The sequence below is a fragment of the Pleurodeles waltl genome, chromosome 6, assembly GCF_031143425.1.
Source record: "Pleurodeles waltl isolate 20211129_DDA chromosome 6, aPleWal1.hap1.20221129, whole genome shotgun sequence".
In the NCBI taxonomy this organism is placed as follows: Eukaryota; Metazoa; Chordata; class Amphibia; order Caudata; family Salamandridae; genus Pleurodeles; species Pleurodeles waltl.
Window position 1 is genome coordinate 1,444,207,471 of NC_090445.1, and position 25,199 is coordinate 1,444,232,669.

Sequence of the window (25,199 nt, forward strand, 5' to 3'; positions counted from 1 at the left end):
GAGATGTTGAGCTTCAGTGATCATATTTAGGGAGTTGTAAATATAAGAGTTTGGGTGTGGGTTTGGATGTAACGCTTGGTGGGGGGTAGAGATTTAAAATATTGGAATTAAAAACTCAGAGGGTTGTGAATTTAGATATCAGTAATTTGGAAGGTTTGTGCCTGCCTTTTAGAGGGTTTTGGATCTAGTTCAGGAGGAAATCAAACAAACTTTATGTAGGAACTCAGTAAAGGTTTATGTATGGAGATCAGAAATCGAGATTTGGAATGCATGAGGTAGAAAAGCACACCTTTTCTTTTCAGTACAACTTTATTTATATTATTTTGCTCTTTGAGGTGTGAAGGGCAACATTATTAAAATGTATACCAGTTCTTGCATGCAGAACCAAACTATCAATTGTTGATAAATAACACTTGAATGGAATATGCTAAATGTGTATATTTTTTGTAGGAAACCAGTTTGTTTTCATTAGCAAAAGAAATAATTTTGTATCAATGTGTATTAAAATTATAACCTTGGCATATTATCATTATGTACATTATGCCACATAATGTGGCTTAATTGCATAAAATGCCTTTTTCTGATGCATGATTTACCTCTATTTTGACACACAATGTAATTAATCCTGATGCATAATTTGATCCACTGTCGATGCATAATTTCCATGGCCTATGGTATCTGACAGTATGTTATACTATTAAACTTTATATAGAACCCTGTCTGCCATAAATATGGCTTCACAGTGCTGTTGGACTTCCGGGTTGCTTTCCAAATATTTTTAAGGATTCAAATCACGCTCTCAGCGATTGTTTGTGTTCTGGTGTTTCTCTAGGATACTGCTGTGTATTTTGGGTTGATGCCACTGGGCACTGGATTCTGGTGGTGATCTGTCTCAGGTTAGATAACTGGGTGGCAATGTCATATATTGAGCTCTGGGTAAATGCTTAAGCACACGTGGGGTCCATTGATAAGGCTTTTTGTTTGAAATGTGCGAATCTTGGGATGGATCCCCTTATTTAGCTTTTTGCGGTCTAAAAAGTGCATTGATGAGGGTGGTAGACAAAATTCCTTTGAGGTTTCACTCGAGGTAGGCATGTGTCCAGGTCCCTTTGACCTGATCCTCCTAAGCACACTTTCACAGGTTTGTTACGGACTATTAGAGAGTCATTCTGCTACACTTCCATTTCAAAAAGTTGTATGTTCTGGGAGTGGCACAGTGGCACCCTGGCACCCTGTTATTCAACATTCATATGAATTCATTAGTTTTTTTTCTCACGGAAGTGGGAGATGGTGTCTACGGAGGAATAATAACCATCTGTATGTAGAAATGTTACTTTTTTTTAATGGGCTGAGCACTTAAAAGTCAAAGCGCGGTATACACAGACACATTAAAAAAAGATGAACTGTCAAACATTTTAGGTAAGAAGTTGCAATGGCATTGTTTGCGCTAGAAGAAATACGGTGGTAAAAATGGGTCAAAACGTGTCATCGGTACAATGTAGTCTAGACAAACAACCCAGGACCACCTGGAGCAATGTATGTAATGCAGGCGTTAGTTGCTGGCGAGCAGATTTAAATGAAGAAAGTGGTCAATCTTGCAAATTCTACTCTGCGGTCTCTCTTTGTTTTTCTTTTTTCTGTACTTTGTGAAATCTTTTTCGTCATTTGTTTACACTTTATTTATTCATTTTATTTTATTTACTCTGTCTTTTGTTTCTTTGGTTGGCTTTAATGGCGCGGTCTGGTTTTGATTCTGCTTTCTGTGGAAAAGTCTGATCTGAGTTATGTTTTCAATTGCATGAGTGGTTAGGGCTGTGTTTTAGTACTTTGGTATGCATTATCCCATGGTATGATTGTCCTATGGTACCTTCTTTATTGGGTGGTGATTGTTTTTTAAATGTTTAGTAACTTCTCTTGCCCTCTCCTGTACAGTCTAGCTTGAGTTTTCTTTTCCATGTGACAGTCTGACTTTGTTGCATTTTCTTCAGTATATTACGTTGTGATTTGGGTTATGCTTCCTGTATTACACCTTGATTTGTTATGTGCTTCTTATGTTCAGTCTTATTGATGTTATATTTTTTGTGTACGTTTTACAGCACACTCCACTGTTGCTTTTCGTCTGTAAGGCACACTCTGCTGTGAAATGTGTTTTCTATGGTACTTTATGGACCGTATTGCATTTTCCATCCTTCTGTCTGATTTGGGTTGCATTTTCTATGGCTCGCCCTTAGTTTTGATTGTGCTTTCTATGGTGCTTTGTGGTGTGGACTGCGTTTTCTGTTGTCCACTCTTGTTTGCAATGTTTTCCTATGGATCTTTTTGACCTTCGGTTTGTTTTCTTGGGAAGTTCCATTTTCCAATGTTCCAGATTTTGAGGAATGTCACCAGGAAGCATCGGTTCTATTAGACCTAAGCATGTAATTTGTCCTTCCTAGTATATTACTCTTGCATACTCAGGGTGTTTTTGGACCTGCGGCACAGGACTGTGCAGGGATCTAATTGCAGGAAATAGAGACCCCCTTGCACATGGTCCCCTTCCACCTCGCCCCCCCCTTTCTTGCTCCCCTGGGCCATATTAGCAGCGCTTAAGCCCAGTGACTGAGGACAGATAATGAGATTCAGGGGCAGTAAATTGGGCCTATTGTAAACAAATTATTCTCCCCTAATCGGATCAGGCGATGTTGATTATTAAATCTCAACATGACTCACTGGTCATAGGCGGGCAAATTAAAGTCAGATTATTATTTGCCAAGGAAAATTCTCTTTTGGTGGAGGTGGCCTATTTTTGTCGCCTTTCGCTGCAAATTAAGATAAATGAGCCATTTGCAGGCTTTGAGGGGAAAATGCGAATGAATTCTGCCTGGAAGGTGCAAGGGTGAGATAGGACCTGTGACGGGGGGCTTTCCGATAACCCCCCCTCGAGACTCTATTGTTGCCTATTATCCCAGAACACAACTTAGGCATCAGAATGGAAGCGTATGTGTGAATGAAGGAGGGGGAGTGCTAAGATTAATGTGGCGGGATCCCCTCTCCTGCCAGTCCTAGCATAATGCAAGGCTCCAAGGACCAGCAGCGCCTCAGACAGTGGCCTGTATATGTAGAACATTTATTTACCATTTGTTATTGATTTTAACCAGAGCAATCATTATTCTACGACAAGCATTACAAGAGCGTCCACCACTTCTAGTCTGCGGGTATGCGCTGTCGCATGTTGGGCTGTGGCCTTGATTATTGGGAGTGACTTAGGGCTGTATTGCTGTATTTATTTATTGAGGTGTTTTGTAGAGCACCACCTCAGAGTACTAATTTGGCACATTAACAAGGGATTTTTACGAAATTCTAGATTTGTCTAACTTGCAAAAAACTAGTGTTCTTGAGGATATTTTTGGTGACACTGGCACCGTAACGGAGGCTTTTCCTCACATTTTTATTTTTTATTTTACTACGTTTAGGGAAGAAAGTAACATTTCACAGGGTGACAGTTTTGTTATTGTCAACCCCTATTGTAGACCTGCTATTGTTGAAATTTTGTTTCAATTATTTTTTTGTTAATTTGAATTGCTTGTAGAGCACTACGCAGTGAGTGTGCTTGTGTGTCCATGTGCGAGTGAATTGGTGTGTGTATGTTTATACCTGCTTCCCCACCGAATGTCATGAGGTACACCTTTTTGGGCCTGGGTTTTGACAGCTTAGCTTTCAACCGATCTATTGTTAACACTGTATATAAGGTGGGCTTGGGGTCCACCTCTTCCGGCCATTGGCTTGATACTTTGTCATTCACGTCTTGACTCAGCCCAGTGAAGTATCCATCTATCTCTGAATGCTTTTGGCTCCTTGGGTGCATACTTCCACCTCCACTTCTGTACTTGCACAGAACTACTGACTCCCTCGCTTGTGTCTCCCTTTAATGTTCTAACACTGCATGTGTTAGCACATTAAACCCAAACCTGTTGACTTTGCCAGTGCTTGTTGAGTCCTGAACTTTGCCCAAAAGTACTTCGCAAATTGCTGTTTATATTTCTGCTTGCCCATTACAGCCATGGATTTAATAGTCTCCACACTCAAATTGCTGAAGGTTAAAATTACATAGCTTGAATGTGGTGAACTTTATGAAATGGGGCCAATTGGCTTCTATAACATTCTCTTTTGCAAAGTGAGAGTTTGTATTATGGTGTGCTCATTAATAAGTTAGACACATCTCCTTCTTCAATAGTTACATTGTATGGTCGTTTTATTAGAAAATACTGAAGCAGTTTTACTGTGTTGTAGTGTGCACAAGCGGTGCACACCTGTGTAACCATAGCTGATAAATGGCTCCATACCATTAGGGTAATCTTTGCCAATTCAAGCTTCCTACCACACACGCTTTCGCACCAGCGTCCAAGAAGTCTTAGCATGCATAATGCCGTTACCAAATAAAAAGGAAAGGTGCAGTAGACACCCAGGACATGACTCAACCAGTAGATATGAGTAGCTGTGGAATCTAGGGGAATTTTCTACAAGCATTTAATTGACATAGGTTCTAAAAAAAAACTATAAAAAGTCAAAAGGATGTATATCTGTTAACAAACCTCACACAAGTTTTGTAATTCTGCACTATTATTTACCAAACCTAACAACATAAATAAAGTTTACCTTAGCTTAAGGCTTGAAAAGTGTTGTGATCGTTATTTCAAGCTTTAGAAACCGAAGGGATGTGTCACTACTCAATGGAAAGAGCAAGGTAGCCCTAGCTATATGGCCTCATAAGTAGGGTAACACAATGGCTCCTTGCCACCAGGACAGTAGTTTTCCAGTCCTGGGATGAACTTTTATAAGCCTTTGTTGTTATGTGTGTTAGGTTAACTATAGAGACCCAAGACTACAATTCCCAGAGTGCTCTGATTCGATAGATTAAATTTATGGGCAGGTAAGTGCTGTGTAAGGCATCCATTCACATTAGAGATTAAGATGGCTCTAACAAACGCACGCACACCCACACATACATACACACTATACACAAGCACACACTGCACACACTTACACACACTGCACGCACACACATACACACACTGCACGCACACACATGCACACTATATGCACAGACACAAACACACACACACTGCACACACTTACACACACTGCACGCACACACATACACACACTGCACGCACACACATGCACACTATATGCACACACACAAACACACACACATACTGCACATCCACGCCCATACACTCTCACTTTCTCTCTCTCTCTCTCTCTGTAACCTTTTGACCTTCCTTTTGTCTGTTCCTTAGTGAATGAAGAGCACAGGCCAGAAAGCCAATGAGGGCTTCATTTACAACATTTTTTTAGTACGTGCAGTGAACCAGCGCTTAGAAAATGGAAACCCTGTTTCGCAGAATTGGTTTCCGAGACAGAACGTACTTACTTAAGCGGAAAAGTGTGCTTAGCGCAGGAATGGAAAGACAAAAGCCAAGGAAACTTGGGAGAAGGATGAAGAGCGGGCCAGACAACCTGCAGAAAGTTGGTCTTTGGTGGGAGTCCCATACGTTTTGCAGGTAGTTTCCTGGCAGGAAGCACTGCGAAGCTCACACCAAATAGAAGTTGGTGTATGGTGAGAAAGGGGACTGGTTTTCCTCAAATTAATGCCCTTGGTTGATTATTCACAGAAAACAATATGCCTTGCACTTTATAGATGTTGAACCTCAAAATCTGCAGTCTGTCCGCTGATAGATGGATGGTCCCCCGAACAAATGAACCGGGGGAAGACTTAGACCTGGAAAACTGCAGAAGCCATTGAACTGCAGATGTATTCTTAAGAATTACCAAAACAAATCATATATATATATAACTCGCAGCGTAAAGTTACTTTCCAGCACAAGTTATAGTTTCTTCAGATAAGTACAACTATAAGCATAACTATAACTGCTGAATTTCTGCGTCCAACCCCGTATAACCAACCTATTCCACGTCGCGCACAGTATTTGGCTGTGTGCAGCGGGGTTAGCTGCAGAGCCTGCCCCCCTGCATTAGTTTTGATTCTAGCCCCGGGGAAGTGATGGTCCCCAGGGCTGCGAGGGTCGCGGGCCACTAGGTTATATAATATATATATTATATTATATAGCATAGTGGCTAATGCCGCAGTCCTGGGGACCATCACCACACCGGAGCTATAATCAAAATTAATGCGGAGGGGGGCATGCTCTGAAGCTAACCCCCGCCGCACACAAACAAAGACTCAGCGTGTCGTGGGATATTTTGATTATAGGCCCGGGGAGGTGATAGTCACCAGGGCTGCGAGGGGGGCGGGCCGCTAGGTTATCTAATATGTAATATATATATACATATATTAAATATTATATAACTTAGTGGCTAATGCCGCAGTCCTGGAGACCATCACCACGCTGGGGCTATGATCAAAATTATTGCGGGGGCAGGCTCTGCAGCTAACCCCCGCTGCACACAGCCAAAGACTGTGTGAGGCGTGGGATAGGTTGGTTAGAGAGGGTTGGATGAAGAAATTTGGCAGTTATAGTTATACTTATAGTTGTACTTATCTGAAGAAACTACAACTTGTGCTGGAAAGTAACTTTAGGCTGCGAGTTATAGGTCCTTAATATAAGTATAGCTATAACGGCTGAATTTCTATGGTTTTGTGTGGTAAAACGTGAGCCAAACTATAAAACGTCTATATCCTTTGGATTTTTCAATGAAAAAAAAAAATATATATATATACACACACTTACACCCATCTATGCCAGATCTTCCATAGGGAGAATGTTTTTTCTAATAGTATTTTTAATTTGGGGTTTTAAGAAATATAAACCCTATCCGCTTTTTTATCTCTGTATTTTTACTCTTTCAACAGTCCAAAATGTAGCTTCTTGAAGAAGACATAATCTCCTTTGGGATAAACTTCCAATTAAACAGCATTTATGATTTATTTTTGTGGTGTTTACATTTCTGAACCCTTATGTGCTCTTAGTGTCAGAAAACAACACATCAGGTCTGTATAAAGTTATTTTTCCTTTCACTGTAGGACACCAGTTGCTCCACATGGCCGCTACACTAGTTATGCTTCTCAATTGGCTTGTGGTGTACTTCTCATAACCAAATATCGGATCACATTTCCCTTTTCACTGAATGGCAGTCCACTACTAGGACCCAATGGTTCTAGTCCATCCTTTGTATTTGGAATAACTGGAACTAATATGCACAGATCCTCAAGTCTTAGTGACATCTCCTGGTGGGGGGGTACAAGAACTAATGTGGTACTAATGTACCGGGTACAATCAAGTCATCATATAAACCTGCTGCAGTGCTGCCAGTACCATAGGGATTATAAGGTACTGGAGTCATCAGGGTCACCATGTATAATCCCCACTGTGGCACCGCAAGGTTGCTCTACAGATGTTTAGGAAGTCCCTTGTTCTTCATGTTAAGCCTCCGGCTGTGGTATCAGTGCACGCTCTATACTCCTGTACTTAGGCCACCTGGATTATAATGTCCGACCTTTGTTGTGAAATGCACACTGGACCTATTGTCCATATTTATACTTTTTTAGTGCCCCATTTGCGTCATTTTTTGACGCAAAAGTGGCGCAAATTTACAAAATACAATTAGGCCCATATTTATACTTTTTTGGCACTGCATTTACGCCGCTTTTTGACGCAAAAACGGAGCAAACTTACGAAATACAATTGTATTTTGCAAGTTTGCGCCGCTTTTGCGTCAAAAAATGATGCAAATGCGGTGCTAAAAAAGCATAAATATGTACCTTAGATTTTGTAATTTTGCGCCAAAAAATGACGAAAATGTGGAGCTAAAAAAGTATAAACATGGGCCTAAGTGTTATAGTTGCATTTATGGAGCACTTACCACAGCTGAGAAGACACTGCCGATAAAGTAATAATAGCACCTACACACACAAACACACACATGCGCACACATACGTCACTTTATAGTCTCCTAAATTATCTAATTCTTAAAAAATATAACTATTCTTCAACTACTTAAGTCTCAAAAGATGCCAAATGCATCGCTCTGAGGTAACCCTAGACAGGAAAAACACGGCATTGATTGTTATATGTCTGTGAGAGACATATGTTTTGGCACCTCAGATAAACGTTTAAAGCAATAACATCTTTTGATTATAACATTACATTGAATTTTGTTACACAATTACTAAAGATTAACAGCAGGTATTTCCCCTTGAAACAACTTCTACGTAAAGGACTAGAAGGTTGGGGCGGGGGATGGGAAGTGACTAACTATGGGCATACTGAATATTTATTTCTTAATGTACTCTACATTGAGAGGAATATATATCTCTTGCTTATTGGTGACAAAGCCTTAAGCATACTGGGACCAGCACTCTGGAATTATCCAGATTGTCGCCTGACATCCCAAACGAACCACATTCCATTCTATAAGTCTCTGGAAATAATCATGTAAATAAATAATTGTAAAAACAAAACATACATAGAAGAGCATTGCTGAATCTTATTTTCTTAAGGCGGGTAGGAGAGTGAAGGATGGGAGGGGGGCTGATTCTGCAGAGCTTCTCTTTCAAGGAGCCCCTCACCCACTAATACCCTGGGGACAAGGCGTATCAGAGCCAAGTCCCCTTGCGCCCCGCCTCCAACCCTTCATTCAAATGTGATTAATGCCCTGGAAAGGAGGCTCCTAATCAGAGATGATGTTGTCAAACAATAACTAAATGGGCGAATAAACGACTCCATCAGGCACTTTCCTCAGAAGAAGGGATCTGTCAGCGCAAAGTCATTAAAATATGATAATGAAAAATTGCCCAATTAAAGGCCCTAACACTGACGACCTTCACTGAATTAGGGCTCAGAGGAGGGGGCGCAGGGGCTCAGATAGAGATGTCCTCAGCAGACAGTCTGTGCTCAGCACTCCACCACCACCTATATCTGAAAAACAGAGTTATATGTGATGAGCATTTTTGGCAATATAAGAGTTTTTAGACTATAACGTCAAACCAACAAAATGAAAACATTGTGCATCACCCACCGGCCAACCAAATCTCCACCGACCATGACACAACACGTTCCAATGCAAGATGGTGCGATAAACAAAAGCAGGTGTAAATTACAACTGGTAGAAGGTACAGCCTTGAGTGGGTGTAAGCCACACTGATTAAGCTATTCACTGAACGTTCTGACCCTGGAAGGTATATCTTTCCCCACAGGAGGAAACAGTTGAGAGTGAATTGTATTTACAAAAAAAACACTTGGGGGCATATTTATACTCCGTTTGCATCGGAATTGCGTCGTTTTTTTTTACGCAATTTCGACGCAAAACTAACTCCATATTTATACTTTGGTGTTAGACGCGTCTAGCGCCAAAGTCCATGGAGTTAGCGTCATTTTTTAGCGTGGACACCTACTTTGCGTTAATTATATGCAAGGTAGGCGTTCCCGTCTAAAAAATCGACTGCGAGGCATGTGCGTCGGATTTATACTCCCGGGCAAAATTCACGCCCGGGAGTGGGCGGGTCAAAAAAAATGACGTACGGCCGCTTTTGTGCCGTTTTTTAGCGCCTGCAGAAGGCAGGCGTTAAGGGACCTGTGGGCTCTGAAGGAGCCCAGAGGTGCCCTCCCATGCCCCCAGGGACACCCCCTGTCACCCTTGCCCACCCCAGGAGGACACCCAAGGCTGGAGGGACCCATCCCAGGGACATTAAGGTAAGTTCAGGTAAGTGTTTTAAAAAAAAAAAAATTGTGGCATAGGGGGGCCTGATTTGTGCCCCCCTACATGCCACTATGCCCAATGACCATGCCCAGGGGACAGAAGTCCCCTGGGTATGGCCATTGGGCAAGGGGGCATGACTCCTGTCTTTGCTAAGACAGGAGTCATTTCTATGGGGGTTGGGAGTGAAAAAAAATGGCGCAAATCGGGTTTAGGCGAAAAAATTGCCTCAACCTGACTTGCCCCATTTCTTGACGCCCAAGCCCCATATCCCCCTACGCCGGCGCTGCCTGGTGTATGTCGTTTTTTTTAACGCACATCAGACGGCGACGGCGGCTAACGCCGGCTAACGTCATTCAATAAATACGGAGCCCGCATGGCGCTTCAGAATGGCGTTAGCCGGCGCTAATTTTTTTGACGCAAAACTGCGTTAGCGCAGTTTTGCGTCAAAAAGTATAAATATGGGCCTTGCTATCCCAAGTATACATGCAAAATGTAACTTTTGTTATTCTATCATTAAATGTGCTTTTTGGTTCCTATTCTGAAATATTCGTTACCCGGCGGTACCCCCTCATACTCACTGTAAAACAGTCACGGTTTAAAAGTTCACTACATGATTCAATCAAATTTTCTTGTCCTGGTATTCCTTTTTTATATAAATATGCCACTAGGTAGTTATAGTTAGAACCATGTCCCATCGAAAAAGCATTTTTTGCCTTGCCTACATCTTTGGCATTGTTTGTCGAATCTTCACGAAATGTTCCAAAGAAAGTGTTGCGGTGATTCTTGTTGTGCAAGGAAAGTTTGGGGATGATCCGTCAAGCGGGTCACAGAAAAAGGAAAAATTGGGGGGGAGTGGGGTGAAAAAAGTTGTGTTTCCCATGTTAATTCCCATATGACCTTTAGGCACATCTACAGCCTAAACCACTGGACAGAATTGCACAAAACTTGGCAGAAAGCTAGCTGTCGCTATGCAGACTGTGCATTCGTTTATTTGGTGTACATCTCTTCAGTAGTTTTTCGAGAAATTTAGGTCAATCCAAATTTGTATATCTCTGGCCGCTATGACTTCGTTTCGTGATCTTTTTTTGCTGACCACAAATTGACTAGAAAGTTTCGGCCACCATTTTATTTCAAAGGACACAATCTCAAGGTGTGAAAATCCTAATTAAAGTGGCGTAATGGGTCAGGATGAAGATACCCGGTCCCCAGGGATGTGATATAGCTGTGTTTTAGGGGCAAATTATGGGGTTTCATTTTCACAGATTAATAGAAAAATATTCACAAATGTGAGAACATTTGAAAGAAAAACCACAAACACATTCATACACTAATTCATTCACTCATACATGCACTCATGCACCCATTCACACACCCACTCAGACACTCATGCACTCACTTAGACCTGCTCATAGACACACACACCCACTTTCAGACCCACTCCGACACTCACGCACCCACTCACAGATCCACTGAAAGATAGGCCCTGTGGTCAACCTGCTCTGCACCCGGCCAAAGGCTGTGTGAGGCATGGTGTTGGGTGGTTATAAGGGCTTGGCTGCAAGGCCTAGCTGCAAGACAGGCCTTGCAACCAACCCCTGTTGTGTGCGGCGTGGGTTGGAATAACGTATACTAAATAAAATTACTTTACAGTAAAAAAATATAGAAATTCACTGGAAAAAAACAAAGGTTACAGGGAGGTTATAGTTAGGTTCTGAATTTACTCGTACAAAACCATGGAAATTCAGCAGTTATAGTTAGAGTTCTTTTACTTAACTTTAACTAGTGCCCTAAGTTTCTATAACTCGCGCCTTCGCCATGCACTATTTTCTTATCAATAATTTTATAGCAAATGTTGCAGTGATAATATCAAAAATGCCATACAAGATCTCATCAGTGCTATAATATATGGAGTAATTAGGTGTGCATAGCAAAGGCGCGAGTTATACTTACCTTAGGGCGTGAGTTATAGTTACTTGAAATAACTCTAACTATAACTGCTGAATTTCTATTTTTTTGTACGACTAAATTCAGAACGTCCCTGTAACATTTGGCTTTTTTCAGTGAAAAAAAATAAAATTATATATATATATATATATATATATATATATATATATATATATATATATATATATATATATATTAACTGAAATCATCACAGGTTACAGGGATGTTATAGTTTGGAAATAGAATTTAAAAAATCATAGAAATTTACTTAAAATAACCAAAGGTTACAGGGACATTATAGTTAGGCTCACATTTAAAACGTACACAACCATAGAAATTCAGCTGCTATACCTGGAGTTATTTCAAGTAACTATAACTCGTGCCGTAAGGTAACTTTAACTCGCTCCCCCGCCATGCACAGTTTTCTACTCAATAGTTTTACTGCAAATATTGCACTGATATTATCATTGATGTTATCAAAGATGTCGAGTGTTGCAATATGTGGGGTAATTAACAGTGCATGATGAGGGTGTGAGTTATAGTCACCTTAGGGCATGAGTTATAGTTACTTGAAATAACTCTAACTTTAACAGCTGAATTTTGATGGTTTTGTATGTTTAAAATGTAAGTCTAACTATAAGGTCCCTGTAACTTTTGTTTTTTTTTAAGTGAGATCACCGTTCTATATGTACCTTAAATATCTGAAGTTGAAAAGAATTTAAAGCTGAGTAATGACAACTTACACACCTAGACTGGAACCCTCCACTTTCTGTGTGAGAGTCTTAGACCTTAACCACTAGGCCACAGGTGATTCTGTACTGTGCATTCCCCAGACATATCTATGACATTCAAACCAAAGGTTATTAATGGGAAAAAGACGCAAATGTTCCTTCACTAGCAACGTTTAACATTCATAACAAGGGTAAATGAACAGACACCCTGAATTGGGATACCACAAATTGAACCTGCAACCTTCTGCATGATAATCTAAGAGCTTTACCAGTAGGCTAGAAGACATTTTTTGTCTGCTATGCATCAAAACGTAGCTATAACACTTGTACCAAACAACATGCTAGCGTGACGCTTTCAAGTCATTTTATGGACAGAGCATTGCAATAGCAATCTCTCTCCCTCTCCGATCCCATTATGGGGTGGGGAAGAGAGAGAGCGAAAGAAAGTGACAGGACCACGGGGAGCCTCATGGCCCCCGTGATCCTAGTCGGCTTCCTGCCTCCTTTGGGAGCCAGCATTGCTCCCACACGCAGGGAGCTGTTGGAAATGCAGCTCCCTGAATGCAGAAGCAATATTTCCATCTCTTTCTCTGCCTCCATGACAGTGGACAGGGAAAGAGATGAAAACTGCGCTCGTAGCTAGTAGGAGCAGTTTTACCATGTAAGAGGTGATGGCTTTATGTAATAGGTGAATAGTGGGTTACAGGTGACTTGCTGCAAGTAATAGGTGAAGAGCTGTAGGTGATATGGGAAGGCCCACAGGTAGCATATGAATACTATAAAATATGATCCGCTATAGGTCACAGGTGAAGGGCTGTTAAATAACAGGTGAAGGGGAATAGTTTATAAGTAGAAGGCAGTTTACACTTGATGAATATACATAGCTGTTTCTGATGTCACTGCTCACATCTGCATCATTATAAAGCACTCTTCTATCCATCTGTGTCTGGTATGATATGTATAAAAACAAACCAAAAAAATAAATAAAGAAGTACAAACATCAAACCCAAGACCTTCAGGCCTGCAGCAATTGCATTAACCCATGGAGATGTGTGTCATTTGTTTCAGTTTCTTATAAGGCACCACATTACCTCATCAGAGGGCTTCAGAGCACATGCGACAATGATCACTTTTTCTATGACAGATTAGTATGTATAATTCCACCTTCAGTAACATGTTGAATTCAAACCAGTACAAAAATACAAGTACACTAAAATAAAAAAATGCTTCAAATCTACAGAAGGCAGCCATGCTGTTTGTTATGTTTTCAGTGATCTATTTATATACAGTGCAATTGTATTACGATCCCCAAAAACACACACAAGAATTAGAGATATAGCATGGAGTCTAGAGGTGGCTGCAGAAAAGTGACCAGGCATGGTTCTCATTTCAGGTGTGGTTCCAAAACCGAAGAGCTAAATGGAGGAAAACTGAGAGGGGTTCTTCAGATCAAGAAGGACCCAAAGAGCCCATGTCAGAGGGTACGCAGCCTGGAAGGAACCTCAGCTCCCCATCACCGGGGGACCAGAACAGAAACAAGAAGGAGACTCTGGAAATTCAGCAAAGGTGAAGGGGACATGTATCAATCAGGAAATCTAGTCAGTCATTGTGTAATATTGTCCACTTACTTAATGTGCAAAGTTAACTGGACTAGTGCTTGGTACATAAATGATAGATGTTTTTACTCAGGTATACTAGCCACGAAAGGCTTAGCTTGATTTATCAGGATTGAGGCCTGTGGTCTTCACGATACTAACTTAGTTCTGAAGCCGGCAGGCAACACACCAAGCTGTCATTCTAAGATCCCATTGTGTACGCGGACTCCTTCTGTCAGGATCTTCTGGCTGTAAACCTCTGGTTGGCGGTGTCCGTAATCATTATTTCCTTGCTCACAGCTAACAGTTTTCATTATTGTTTATGTTGCTTTCTAGCTTGAGCGTCTCTCTCTGTGGTCAGTTTTGGACGCAGGGTTGGAACCAGTGTTTCATATCTGTTACTATTGTGCTCTGAAATGGCGTATCACCGACATGTAAGAATTCAGCTGTTAGTGCACTCTGTCAGTGCCTTCTAAATCTTTGTTTTGGATTCTAGGCAGTGTTGCATAAATATGAGTGTTTGTCTTTGGCTGGTAGCGTACTCTGGACTTAGTAGGCTCTTTGGTGGACGTGTTTTTGATTGTTAATAATGAAATATGTGATGGCGTTGTCTCGTTCCTACTGTTGGTCTGTAGCCTGCAGCCTAACAATTAATAGGTATTAACATTTGGACTAGTGCAAAGTATTAGACAGACTCTTGCATAGTTGTAGCTCCCAGGTGTTGTGTTTTGCTCTTTGTTGGCAATGCCTCTTGTTTGCCAGTGATGCGGCTGGGCTGTGCTTGTGTTGTTACTCGATTGTTAGTGTTGCACCTTCGCCTGGCTATTTCCCTTGTTTATAATCCTTGTAACGTTCCCTTGATTTCTGAATTAGGTTCTGGACTGGCAGTGTCACTTTATCCCTAGTGTTGTGTTCTTCCTGGTTCTGTCTCTCAGTTATCAGTTCCCATCACTGGGCTGGTGATATCTCCTGCTAATTGGCACTGGGCGTTTGGATAGCTGCAGTTTACAGTTGTTGTGTGCTCTAAGAAGGTACTATTGCATTGTGTTCATGGTAGCTTCTGGGATGACATTATCCCCCGTGCTGTGTGCTGGTAGTGTGTCACAATTTTTAGTAGTGGTCTTAGGGCTATTTTCATCTCCTGACAATGGTTTTTAATTTTTGTAAGGCGGTGTCTTCTAGATAGTGGTTTTGGAATCTGGGGCCAGAAAGACTGGTTGTAAAATGCAGCACCAAATCGTGCACCACCTTTTTGTGACCGGACTGTAATTTTGCAGTGCAACCTACATACTAATAGATCACATCACAAAATCTCCAGCAGCAGAACGACCTACCTAATGAATATTAAAGAAGGAGGATGCAGGTGAGTCCCAGTCATTGCTATAAACACAGGTATGGTGACCTGCAAGGAACAGCAGACCACTGTCCCTGCATTTGTACTCCAAATGGGAATCCTTTTTTAAAGCATGTCTTTTTCCCTAAAGGACCCGGAGCCGCAAAAACTGTTTCCTGTGTGGAAATACATCAGTGGAACAGGCAATGTCCGATGGACCACAACCTGTCGCTTGAGGTTGCCCAACACAATTCCTAAAGTAGAAGCTGTCCAACAGACACTGTGGCTTTCGCTATATGAATGGGATACCACCTCACTGGAGGAGTCAGTAACTTATCAGTGGTTAGCAACTGCAGTCTCAAACCGCTGATCTATCTGTTTCTGACTCACAGTTAGGATAGAATGCTTCATTTTGTAATTTGGAAAGGCTGAACCGACTCACAAAGTGGGTTTTGTACATTGTAAAATACAATTTCATGATATCAAACCCTGTGATTTTGTGAAGTGCAAAGTTGTCGACCATAAAATGGTTTCATTCATCATATCCCTGGTCTCGAATAATCTATCTTTTATGTAGGACTTTGAACTGTTAGTGATTGCACATTGTGTGGATACTGCTGTCTCTTCTTGGCAGAGAGAGTCTCTTGCCTATCATTGCTAGGGTTAGGTGGGCCTGGTTGACACATTGAACTCAGTCCGACCTTGACACATTTTATTAATATTAGGTTTTGGTCTAGCAACATACCATAATTATTAGGATTGCTTTTTAGTGATAGACTTCTATTATTTGATTGTAGGCTGACAGTGTACAATATTTATTGTGCCTTTCGCTGGTCTGGACATGTCTTCTGGTTGTTAGCTTTGAGCTTTGGACTGGCAGTGTCTCCAGGTACATTTGTAGGTCTGAAATATAGTATTACACAATGGTTTTTACTTTTTTGAACTATGTCCTGGCAGTCTGGCAGATTGCTTGTTTTGGTATCTTGAGTGGCAGTGTCTCAATATTGTTAGTGCTGGTATTGTCCACTGGTTGTACTGCTGATATTGTCTGCTGATTGGTATTGTTTCATTGTAATAATGCAGTATAAGTTGGAATTTGTAGTATGTTTCCAGCCAGTCATGTGGACTGGCTGCTGTTTTCCATCCATGGATGTGAGATGTCAGAGGATTGATGGGTCCCAATGGTTGTGTCTTAATGTGGGTAAGAAGAAGAAGGCACTGTTTATTGATGTCCAGGCCCCACTTTGGGCTCCTACACTCTAGCCTCCAGTCCCTCCCTTGCTCATACCCTCAGAAATCTAGACTTTAACTTCGAGGTCGAGTTTCAACTCTGCCGAGATTACTGTCCCTCAGCATGATTCTTTCATCCGAAGCAACTCTGGAAAAACCCTGCCTCACTATGGTGTGAGGGCAAATGGCCTGTGTGAAAGCCACAGTGGGGTCTAAGACTATAGCAACACCACCTATGTCGACACCACAAAGTATATGTAGAAATGTTTGTGATTTATAATCTATTCTCGATGCATCAGCTAGACTGGTTCTGGAGGGTCTGTGTTTCGACCAGGCTATGCCCCTCACACGCTCCCTTTATGGGCTTCCAGTTGTGTTTATTGTTCATAGATCACCTTACAGTTTTGTCCCAAACTTTATATGACAGCATATTTAAGGTTCCACGGACCATGTGATTTAGTGATGCCAACCTCTTTTCCGTGCCCTGCTTTTGGAGGCAGAATGTGCCCCCATCTATTTTTCTGACTTGGCATTGACTGGATGGTTAGAAGGTAGGTCCTTTGCCTGACAAGACTGCTTTACATGTTGTTGGGTCTAATCTGAGGGGGCATGGTGGGTGAGAGAAGGATATGATGGAATGCTACTAAGAGCGATTGCCTGTGATTAGACTTATTGCAAGCATCCTCCCATCTCCTTTTGTGTGTTTCATACAAAATCATAGACTTTGTGTGGCTAGAAACTCTTTGTTGTTCACCTGAGCTTGCTGAGATACTGACCTGGTGCTACTGCAGGCCCGTCCGCTGGTTGCACTTGCTGTGGTGGTTTGCTGTCATGCCGCAGTTCTAATGGAGCTGAACAGCTTCTTTCTCACCTGAAACGCCACCGGCATTGCATTCTCGGCTCTTCACCCTCATCGCAGGGCTACCTGGGTAGCTAGCGCTATGCTTTTATGCAAACACCGTTCGTATATTTACAAGAGGAAGGTTGAATTACTAGGGTCAGTCTCTGGTTTGAGGTCCCTAATCTGTCGCCTGTGCATTTGAAATCATATGGCAATTTCTCCCATGCAGGCTGTGGCACGGCACCTGGGGAATCCAGACACTGAGGAAAGATACTGAAATAAATAAATATGAGGGTTAAGAGAGGCACAGCTGGCTGTGGTTGGATCACGTCCTGCACAGCCATAGGAAGCTGGCGGGTCCACTTCATTGTGGGGCAGATGCGGTTCACACAGCTGGCACTGGGGAGTGGTGTGTGCGCTTCGGGTAAGACAGCAGGCATTCTGTGAGATCTGTCTGAGCCCGCCTGGAATAAAGATGGGTACAGTAGGTCGGTCCTGCAGTGAAATAAGTAGGCAAGCCTACCATTGCCTCTGGGCTAGGAAACAAAATACACGACGGAGAAGGTACACACACTGCCAGGCTGCGAGGACGGCAGAGATCTTTCCCAAATGATGCTCAATGTTGCGCTCCAGCAGCGGACCCACATAGGAACAGCTGGTACTAAAGTGAACTGGATGCACGGCGGAGTGCACAAACGGAATCACACTGAGGGAAAACACAATTGCCTCTTACCCATTCACAGAAAAATCTGTCCTACTGCCACTTTCCAGTTCCCCATTCTTCACCAGCCTAGTCTCACACTGAGACTGTCAAGGAGGGTAATGATGGAGACCGATACATGGCCGCAGACACAGGACAGCAAAGAAAAGATCAGGGAGCGGGTGGAAGCGAACTCAACTGGTTTCTTCAGATATTCACAATGAACCCATGCAACTCTTTTGCAGTGCTGAGTGTACATCTCCACTTGAGATGTAGTCAAGGATGCATTTTGAAATATGCAAATGGTCTGTCGGGATAAAAACACACCGCCTTGGAATCGGCTCGCTACCTCTTGGGATGTGGGTTTGGAGATAACAATGGCATTTCAAGCTGCCAATTCTTCCACCAGTGATGTATCTACCCTGAAAAAACTACAGCAACATGTCTCATAGTCTGCGAAGACTGATTGTGCCTTTATCCAATCATTTTATCTCCGTAGTCAGAGCCTGCATTGGAAAACCAACACAGGGGCCGATCCACAACTTATTAGGCTTTTACAGTGTTTTGTGTACATCTGTCTAGGGCCATATCACAGGAACACCTTGGACTTAGTCCATCACCGAGGACGTATTGAGTGTTTTCATATTATCTATAATGGTTCTGCAAGTATAAACACAAGATGCTGACTGTGGACTTCAATTTTGCAGTTACCCCCTCATTCAGGAAACAAGCCATCATTTTCCATGCCACATGCAGAAGGGAGTCACCTCTAGACCTCCCTTCTCCAGAAAGGACCCCCCTCTGTTCACCCCACTCTATTCACCACCCACTCAGATACCTCTGGTGTCTGGCAACTCAAATGCTGGCCACATATGCAGACTATGCCTTTCCCACAGATGAGTCATGTCATGGAACCTAGCGCTCACCTGTGTCCAATGCCGGGGCTCTCTGCAGATCTTTCCAAGCTTACTCTGTTAATCTCTCTTCCCATAGTCCTTCCTAGACGTTCTACTTATTTTGGCTCAGATGTACGCCTGCTGTGTGAGCTGTTTTCCCATTTTTTTGCGATAGGCCCTTATTATGCATCCTTTAATGCTGCAGTGGATGGATAGATGGTTCAATGGATGGAAAGATTGATGAACAGGAGTTTTAATTGTTTGACGGAATCTCCAGAGTCGCCTATGATAATTGGTTGCCGAACACTACATTTTGAAGACCTGCGTTAGTGATTAAGATAGCTTACCCTTATTTTGACATGTATTCCGATGCACTATCTTTGCAGGGTGTTGAAATAGGTTATTTATCAATGCTTGCATTGAAGTTGAAATTATCAAATCCTTTTTTGGTGCAATACCTTGGAGCCGCCTCATCAACCACGTTGTCCTAATCCCAGGGTTACTTATATTGTCATTCTAAACTCAGCAGACATCCAAAAGAGTCCCTGGAAAATGTGGTTAGTGCATCGGTTGATCTGAGGGAGGGAGTGCACATCCTCAGAGGGCCACTATGCATGTCAGCCTTGCTACTGTGAAATGAGGGCACCGAAAAGGCAAGGGAATAATAATTTCTACCAAGATCTCCTGAAGACTATCCCCTAGATTGCTCATTTGATAGAGGAGACATGCCATACACACCATACGCCAATAGAGACAGAGGTAGGTGAATTTCCAGCACTATCCCCAGACCCACTGAGTAATCTATGAAGGGGCCCAAGTTCTCTATATCGGTCCAGAAAGCATAATTAGTCAAGGAAGTGGCCTCAGTACTCCCCAAGCAACATTCCTTTGGATTGTCCCATCCCCTTTCTTTGTGTTCTTTAATGCTTGGTGAAGGTGAGGATGTGTATTCCTAATTCTGTTGACTGCTGTTCTCTGTTCTGCTCTCTGAAGCTAGAACTCTTCTCCTTGAACTTTTCTATTTCTATCCTAGTTTGAGCCGAGCTGTGGGCCCCTCTGCGCCATTCTTCCCATCCTGCATACCTGGAAGTCTCCTCAACACAGCGACCTATGCTCAGGCCTTATCCCACGTAGCATCTCTGAAAGGTAAGAGCTTCTGATTGTTGGACTACGGAGAATTGAGAGAGAGAAGGAATGGGAGTATAAGAGAGGGGTAGAGATGCACAGATGGGACAGAACTAGAAGCGATGCTGTGAAAAGGCAGCCTTGGAAAAGTAAAACATATTGAGGGAAAGCACTTATGGGTGAATGGAGAGTAACAAGAAGTGAGTGTTAAGGGAATGACCTACAGTATTATTAATACATATATATATATATATTTTTGGTTTGCTAATCACTGCAGCATCATTTGATGAATCTTCATGAAACTTTAAAAAAAAAGTTCACCAAAATCAACTCCTACCTGGGATGATCCGTCATGTGGGGTCAGTGAAAAAGGGTGGGCCCAAAACGTATTTTCCCCATGCAGTTCTCCGTAGGAAAACTAGACATGGCTTTAGCCAAAACGGCTGAACAGAATTGCACCAGATTTGTCAGAAAGCTAGATCTTGGTCAAGAAACCTTGCATTTTGTGATTTCATGTGAATCTGTTCAGTAGTTTCTTAAAAAATTAAGTTTCAAAACATATATATATACCTAGCTTCAGAAGATCTGCGGATCCATCAGATCAAAAGATAAGATTGGATTGACGGTCACCACATCAACAATGATCTGGTGGCAGCCATTTTGTAGACTTGGGGACTTAGTATCTTGTCCTAGAAAAGAATCCAAAAACACATAGGGGCCAGGGTAGAGATACCCTGCCCTCATAGGCCTGGTGATCGTGGGGAAATGTATATATTTTTTACCGACACTGCAGACCCATGGCGCAGATCCCCTGGGACCAGAGTTTTTTTTTGGGGGTGGGGGGGTGAAATCCGTGTCACAGATATAAAAAATGGAGGGCTCTTGCCCTTTTACAAAACTCCTCCAAGGATGGACTAGGGTGTGCTGCACTTAGTTCTTTTGGGATGGAGCGCATCCAGGCCCCCTCTGAAGGCCCTGGTGACCCCTTCCCCCTAGTGCTGGTATAATTAATAATTATTAATGGACAGGGTGGCGTGGAGGCCCCTGGATTGAATTTTTGTTTTAGGGAATGGGTGTGTAAACCTCCTCCACAAACCTCTTTAAGGCCCTTGGGAACCCATCCACCAGGACCTGATATTGGTGTGGTGTCCCAGAACCCCACCACCCTAGGAAACTGGTGTTCCCTAGCCCGGAGAGTGCAGGCAGTGAATAAAAACATTATTCTCTGTCTGCACTCTCCCAGGCAGGGAACACAACTTTGCTCCTGCCCAAGCGGGAACAGAGAAAAATTCTTGCCTCCACCCAGGCAAGAGCAACGTTAAAGGGCTGGTTCCCACCAGCACCGCAGTTGGAGATGGTTAGGGACCAGGCAAGGGCTGTGGGTACCTTGGGGCTCTCCCATGGCCCCCAACGATTTAGGAACTCATGGGTGCCCCGGATTAATACCCCTGTCAAGGCCCTGGCAACAACCTGGTCTCAGAATCAATGAAGGTAGTATTAAGGACAGACGCAAAAGAGGGTTCCAAGAAACAGACTTTCTCAGGCTTCCAACCCTTTCTTCTCTAGCTCCTAGTAACAAATCCGAGGTTGTTAAGGTGCTGAAGGTGGGAATAGAGGTCAATAGTATGTCATGCCACTTTCACTACCAGTGAATTTTTGGAGAATATACATTCGAGGACATTGCAACAGGCCTTATCCTCGGCCTGCTAGGCACAGCACATCTGTGTCAAGTAAGTACCTTGGGCAGGAGTATTGGGTACATATATGTGTGAAGTGCACAAGCAGGGAATTTGAGGTGTGTGGTTGCATAGTTAACCATAACTAGTCAAATTCAGTATTTGTTATGGTCTAAATTTGTATGGTGACGTTGCTTTGACTGAGGTTTTTCAGGGAATATATACTTCATTTGACTGTAGGTTCTACAATAGTGTTGCACTGGAATTATGCGAGGCCCATTAATTCATTATTTTCATAATTCATAGAAATTAAATTATCTATTTGTATATCACTAATGGTAATCCTGCTGTTTAGTAAAATGTACAATAAACAACTGTTGACATCAGGACTGCTTTCAATGCATATTTTCTTGTTTTAAAACATGTAATATAAGCAAATAAATAGCCAGCCCGGGCGGTATTAACCAAACCCTTGGCCTCATGGTTTATTATTTCACCAGACCCCCTTACTGGCAGCAGAGGCCAATATTACACACTTACATGTTTATGCCTCTTTATTGATGGGCACATAAATATGATAATGAAACAATGTATGTTGCAAAGATGGCTCAGCGACTTAAACACTCCACATTGACATGGAGTGTTATCTCAACTGACCGTGTGGAATACTGGCAAGGATATCTAGGTCTTTCATCTTTCTGAGATCAGTCATTTGGAGACAAGTAGATTAGATCAGTATTACCTCCCATTTCTTACAGTGCTTAGAAATGGCTTCGTTTTTTAAATCTATGACCAAGGTTCTCCAAGTATCGAACAGCTTCTGAAATGCAAATGTGTTCACTCATGTTAAGTGACAACAATTTCATATTTAAACACGTTTTTAAGCCCACTCCCACCACTCTTTTAACATGAAGCTTCATTACAGAAAACAACAAAGCACATTTTTTTCAAAACCGTTTGCATCAAACTTCTATAAACTTGCCATGCACATATAACACATTTAGATCATGTGTATATTAAAATAAAAATATTGAATTAGCCTGTGTGAATATGCAATTAAAAAGGCTAAGGGCTTTTCTGCAATGTTGATTTGCTCAGCAAGAGCGCAGTTTTATTTAGCAATTGCAAATGCAAGTCCAGCATGTTCGGTTAATGTCAGACCAACAGGAAATGTGCATGGCATACCAAAATTGGTACGAACTTCACTTCATTAACTGTATACAATGCGTAGAACTGAGCTCAACTAAATATATACTCACTGTAATGCATGTACTTTAGGGAGATTAAATGTAGATTCATTCTACCAATGCACTGGTATTCCTCAAAAGTATACTTAAACGTGTGAATGTACACCCACATCGGAGAATAACTTATCTGTTATGTGCAAAGTGCATTTGCATGTGTTTTAGCATTTGCTACCTTTAGGAGCGCAGGGCAAATTGCATTGCACATGCCCTGGTGTTCGCACAAGTAGGTACAACAGGAATATATATGATGGGAATTGTGTGCGCAAGAGTGAAGGTGGATTAATATGGGCAACACTGGTACGCAAAACCTTTGTTCACATTATTGGCCACTACTTACTACTCCGGTCGTAATCAGGTGTAACAACACACTGGATACCCAGAGCTAAAGTTACTTGCACTGGGCTTTCTTGGCACCCACTTTTATCTCCCGTACATCAATGCATGTTTCACAGTATCTCCACAGCATCACATGCACAAGATTCAACTGAACATGTACGCATGAACAAAAACAGTGAACAGATCAGAAGTGAACAGATCGTCAAAGAAGACATTAGTTCTGAAAAAATACATTATTGCACACACGAAGTTTTAACTAGACAAATATGGAGAGAAAGCATATTGAGGCTGGACATGCCTGTAAAGCACATTAGAGAACTATGCTTACCTAGTTATTGTTATTCACTTAATACTTAGTTTTGAATGGGATTTAGGATTGCAGAGGATAAAAAGAACAATACTTTAAAATAGAAAAAAAGATTCTCAAAAGTATTGAAGTAACATGTCGAGTGTGTCTGAAAAAACACATCCTGCCGCTTCATAAAAACCTTCACCCTTCCTAAATACTCACCAGTGAACTAGAACACATTTTCAGCATGGGTTATCCCACATGAACTAAGAATTTGTACAGCCCTATTATGTGTTCTTTCAGGAAAAAACATCAGCCTATTTATTTCAGCACATGAGGCTCTTTCTTTTTTAGGGGCGACGCAAAGTGCTCCGTCCCGCTTCTAATCTCTCTTTAGGGGGATTTTAACCACGCCCATGTTACGTCAGTCACTTTCATTGGTTCGTGGGCTTGCCTTTTAAAATCCGCTTCTGTATAGTTGCAGTCTGCTCTGGTAACTTTACTTGTACTGAAAGCTTTGTTTTTATATGCATACATAATCTGTATATTATATAGAGCTTGATATCACAGATTTTGTCGTTTTCAGCATCGTTAATAGCAAGGGGTCCTAGATTCAACTCAGCGGTGCTCATTAATTATAGGAATATCAGAAGGATGAAAGCGGAAATACCCCTGTTGGGAATCATCTCCTTATCCTGCCTGTTAGACGTTGCTGCCTGCGGAGGACACTACACCAGCACATAGCACCACACACATACTTATGCATTTTTCATCTGTATTTAGTAGAATGAATAGAATATAATTTTGTTAACCCACTGTCTGGAGGTAAGTCTTTAGTTTATGCTTCATTTAGTTTTCATATACGACACATTTTAAGAATTGGCTCACAGCATTAAGAAAAACAAATAAACCCTCACTAGGAATTACATTACAATTTAATATACTTTTTATTTACATTTTCTTGGAAAGTCTGAATCCTTCTCGTACAGATTGTTTATCATATCAATGCCTCTTAATTAGCTAGATGTAGGTGCTTGCCTTCTTTTCTGTTAATTTTGGGTGCAGGAAGACAATCTGCCATTTTGTGTGGAAGGAGGAGGACTTTGATACCAGCAGCTTTTGCTTCTGCCCTGCTGGGTTCGCACTAGTCCCAGGAAGAAGCAACTAGTGCAACGCATTGCTGGTTATCATATCAACTACGATGGCCAGGGAGGAATTGTGATTTAGCAGCTATGCCGCCAACTTTGGAACCTGAAAACAAGAGTTCGAATCCCAGCATTAATTCATTCATTTATTCTTTACTGGATTTATAAAGCGCATGGCTACCCGAAACCGGGCTTCCCAGTGCTGAAGAATACCCAAAAGCTACCGACTTTTACTTAGTTTTTGGAAATAGGTATGTTTTTAATTTCTTGCGAAAGCATAGACAATTCTTTTCGCTTCTCAGGCTCACCTGGAGAGAAACAAAACTTTCTTGAAAATCTTGTAATTCTGGGACATCACTTAATGTACCTGTTCTTAAAAAGGTAACTACTCGAAATGTGATTATAAAATGTA

At 41.9% G+C, this 25,199-nt stretch overlaps 1 protein-coding gene across 2 annotated transcripts in view; it reads left to right on the forward strand.

Moving 5' to 3' along the window:
* The window catches only part of DRGX (dorsal root ganglia homeobox), a 115,100-nt gene that overhangs the window by 67,922 nt on the left and 21,979 nt on the right, over positions 1-25,199 (forward strand). For both annotated transcript variants that reach the window (XM_069242509.1, XM_069242508.1), the window contains exons 5-6: positions 13,768-13,940; positions 20,003-20,115. In XM_069242509.1, coding sequence (XP_069098610.1) covers positions 13,768-13,940; positions 20,003-20,115 — 286 coding nt within the window. The remainder of the gene's footprint in view (positions 1-13,767; positions 13,941-20,002; positions 20,116-25,199) is intronic.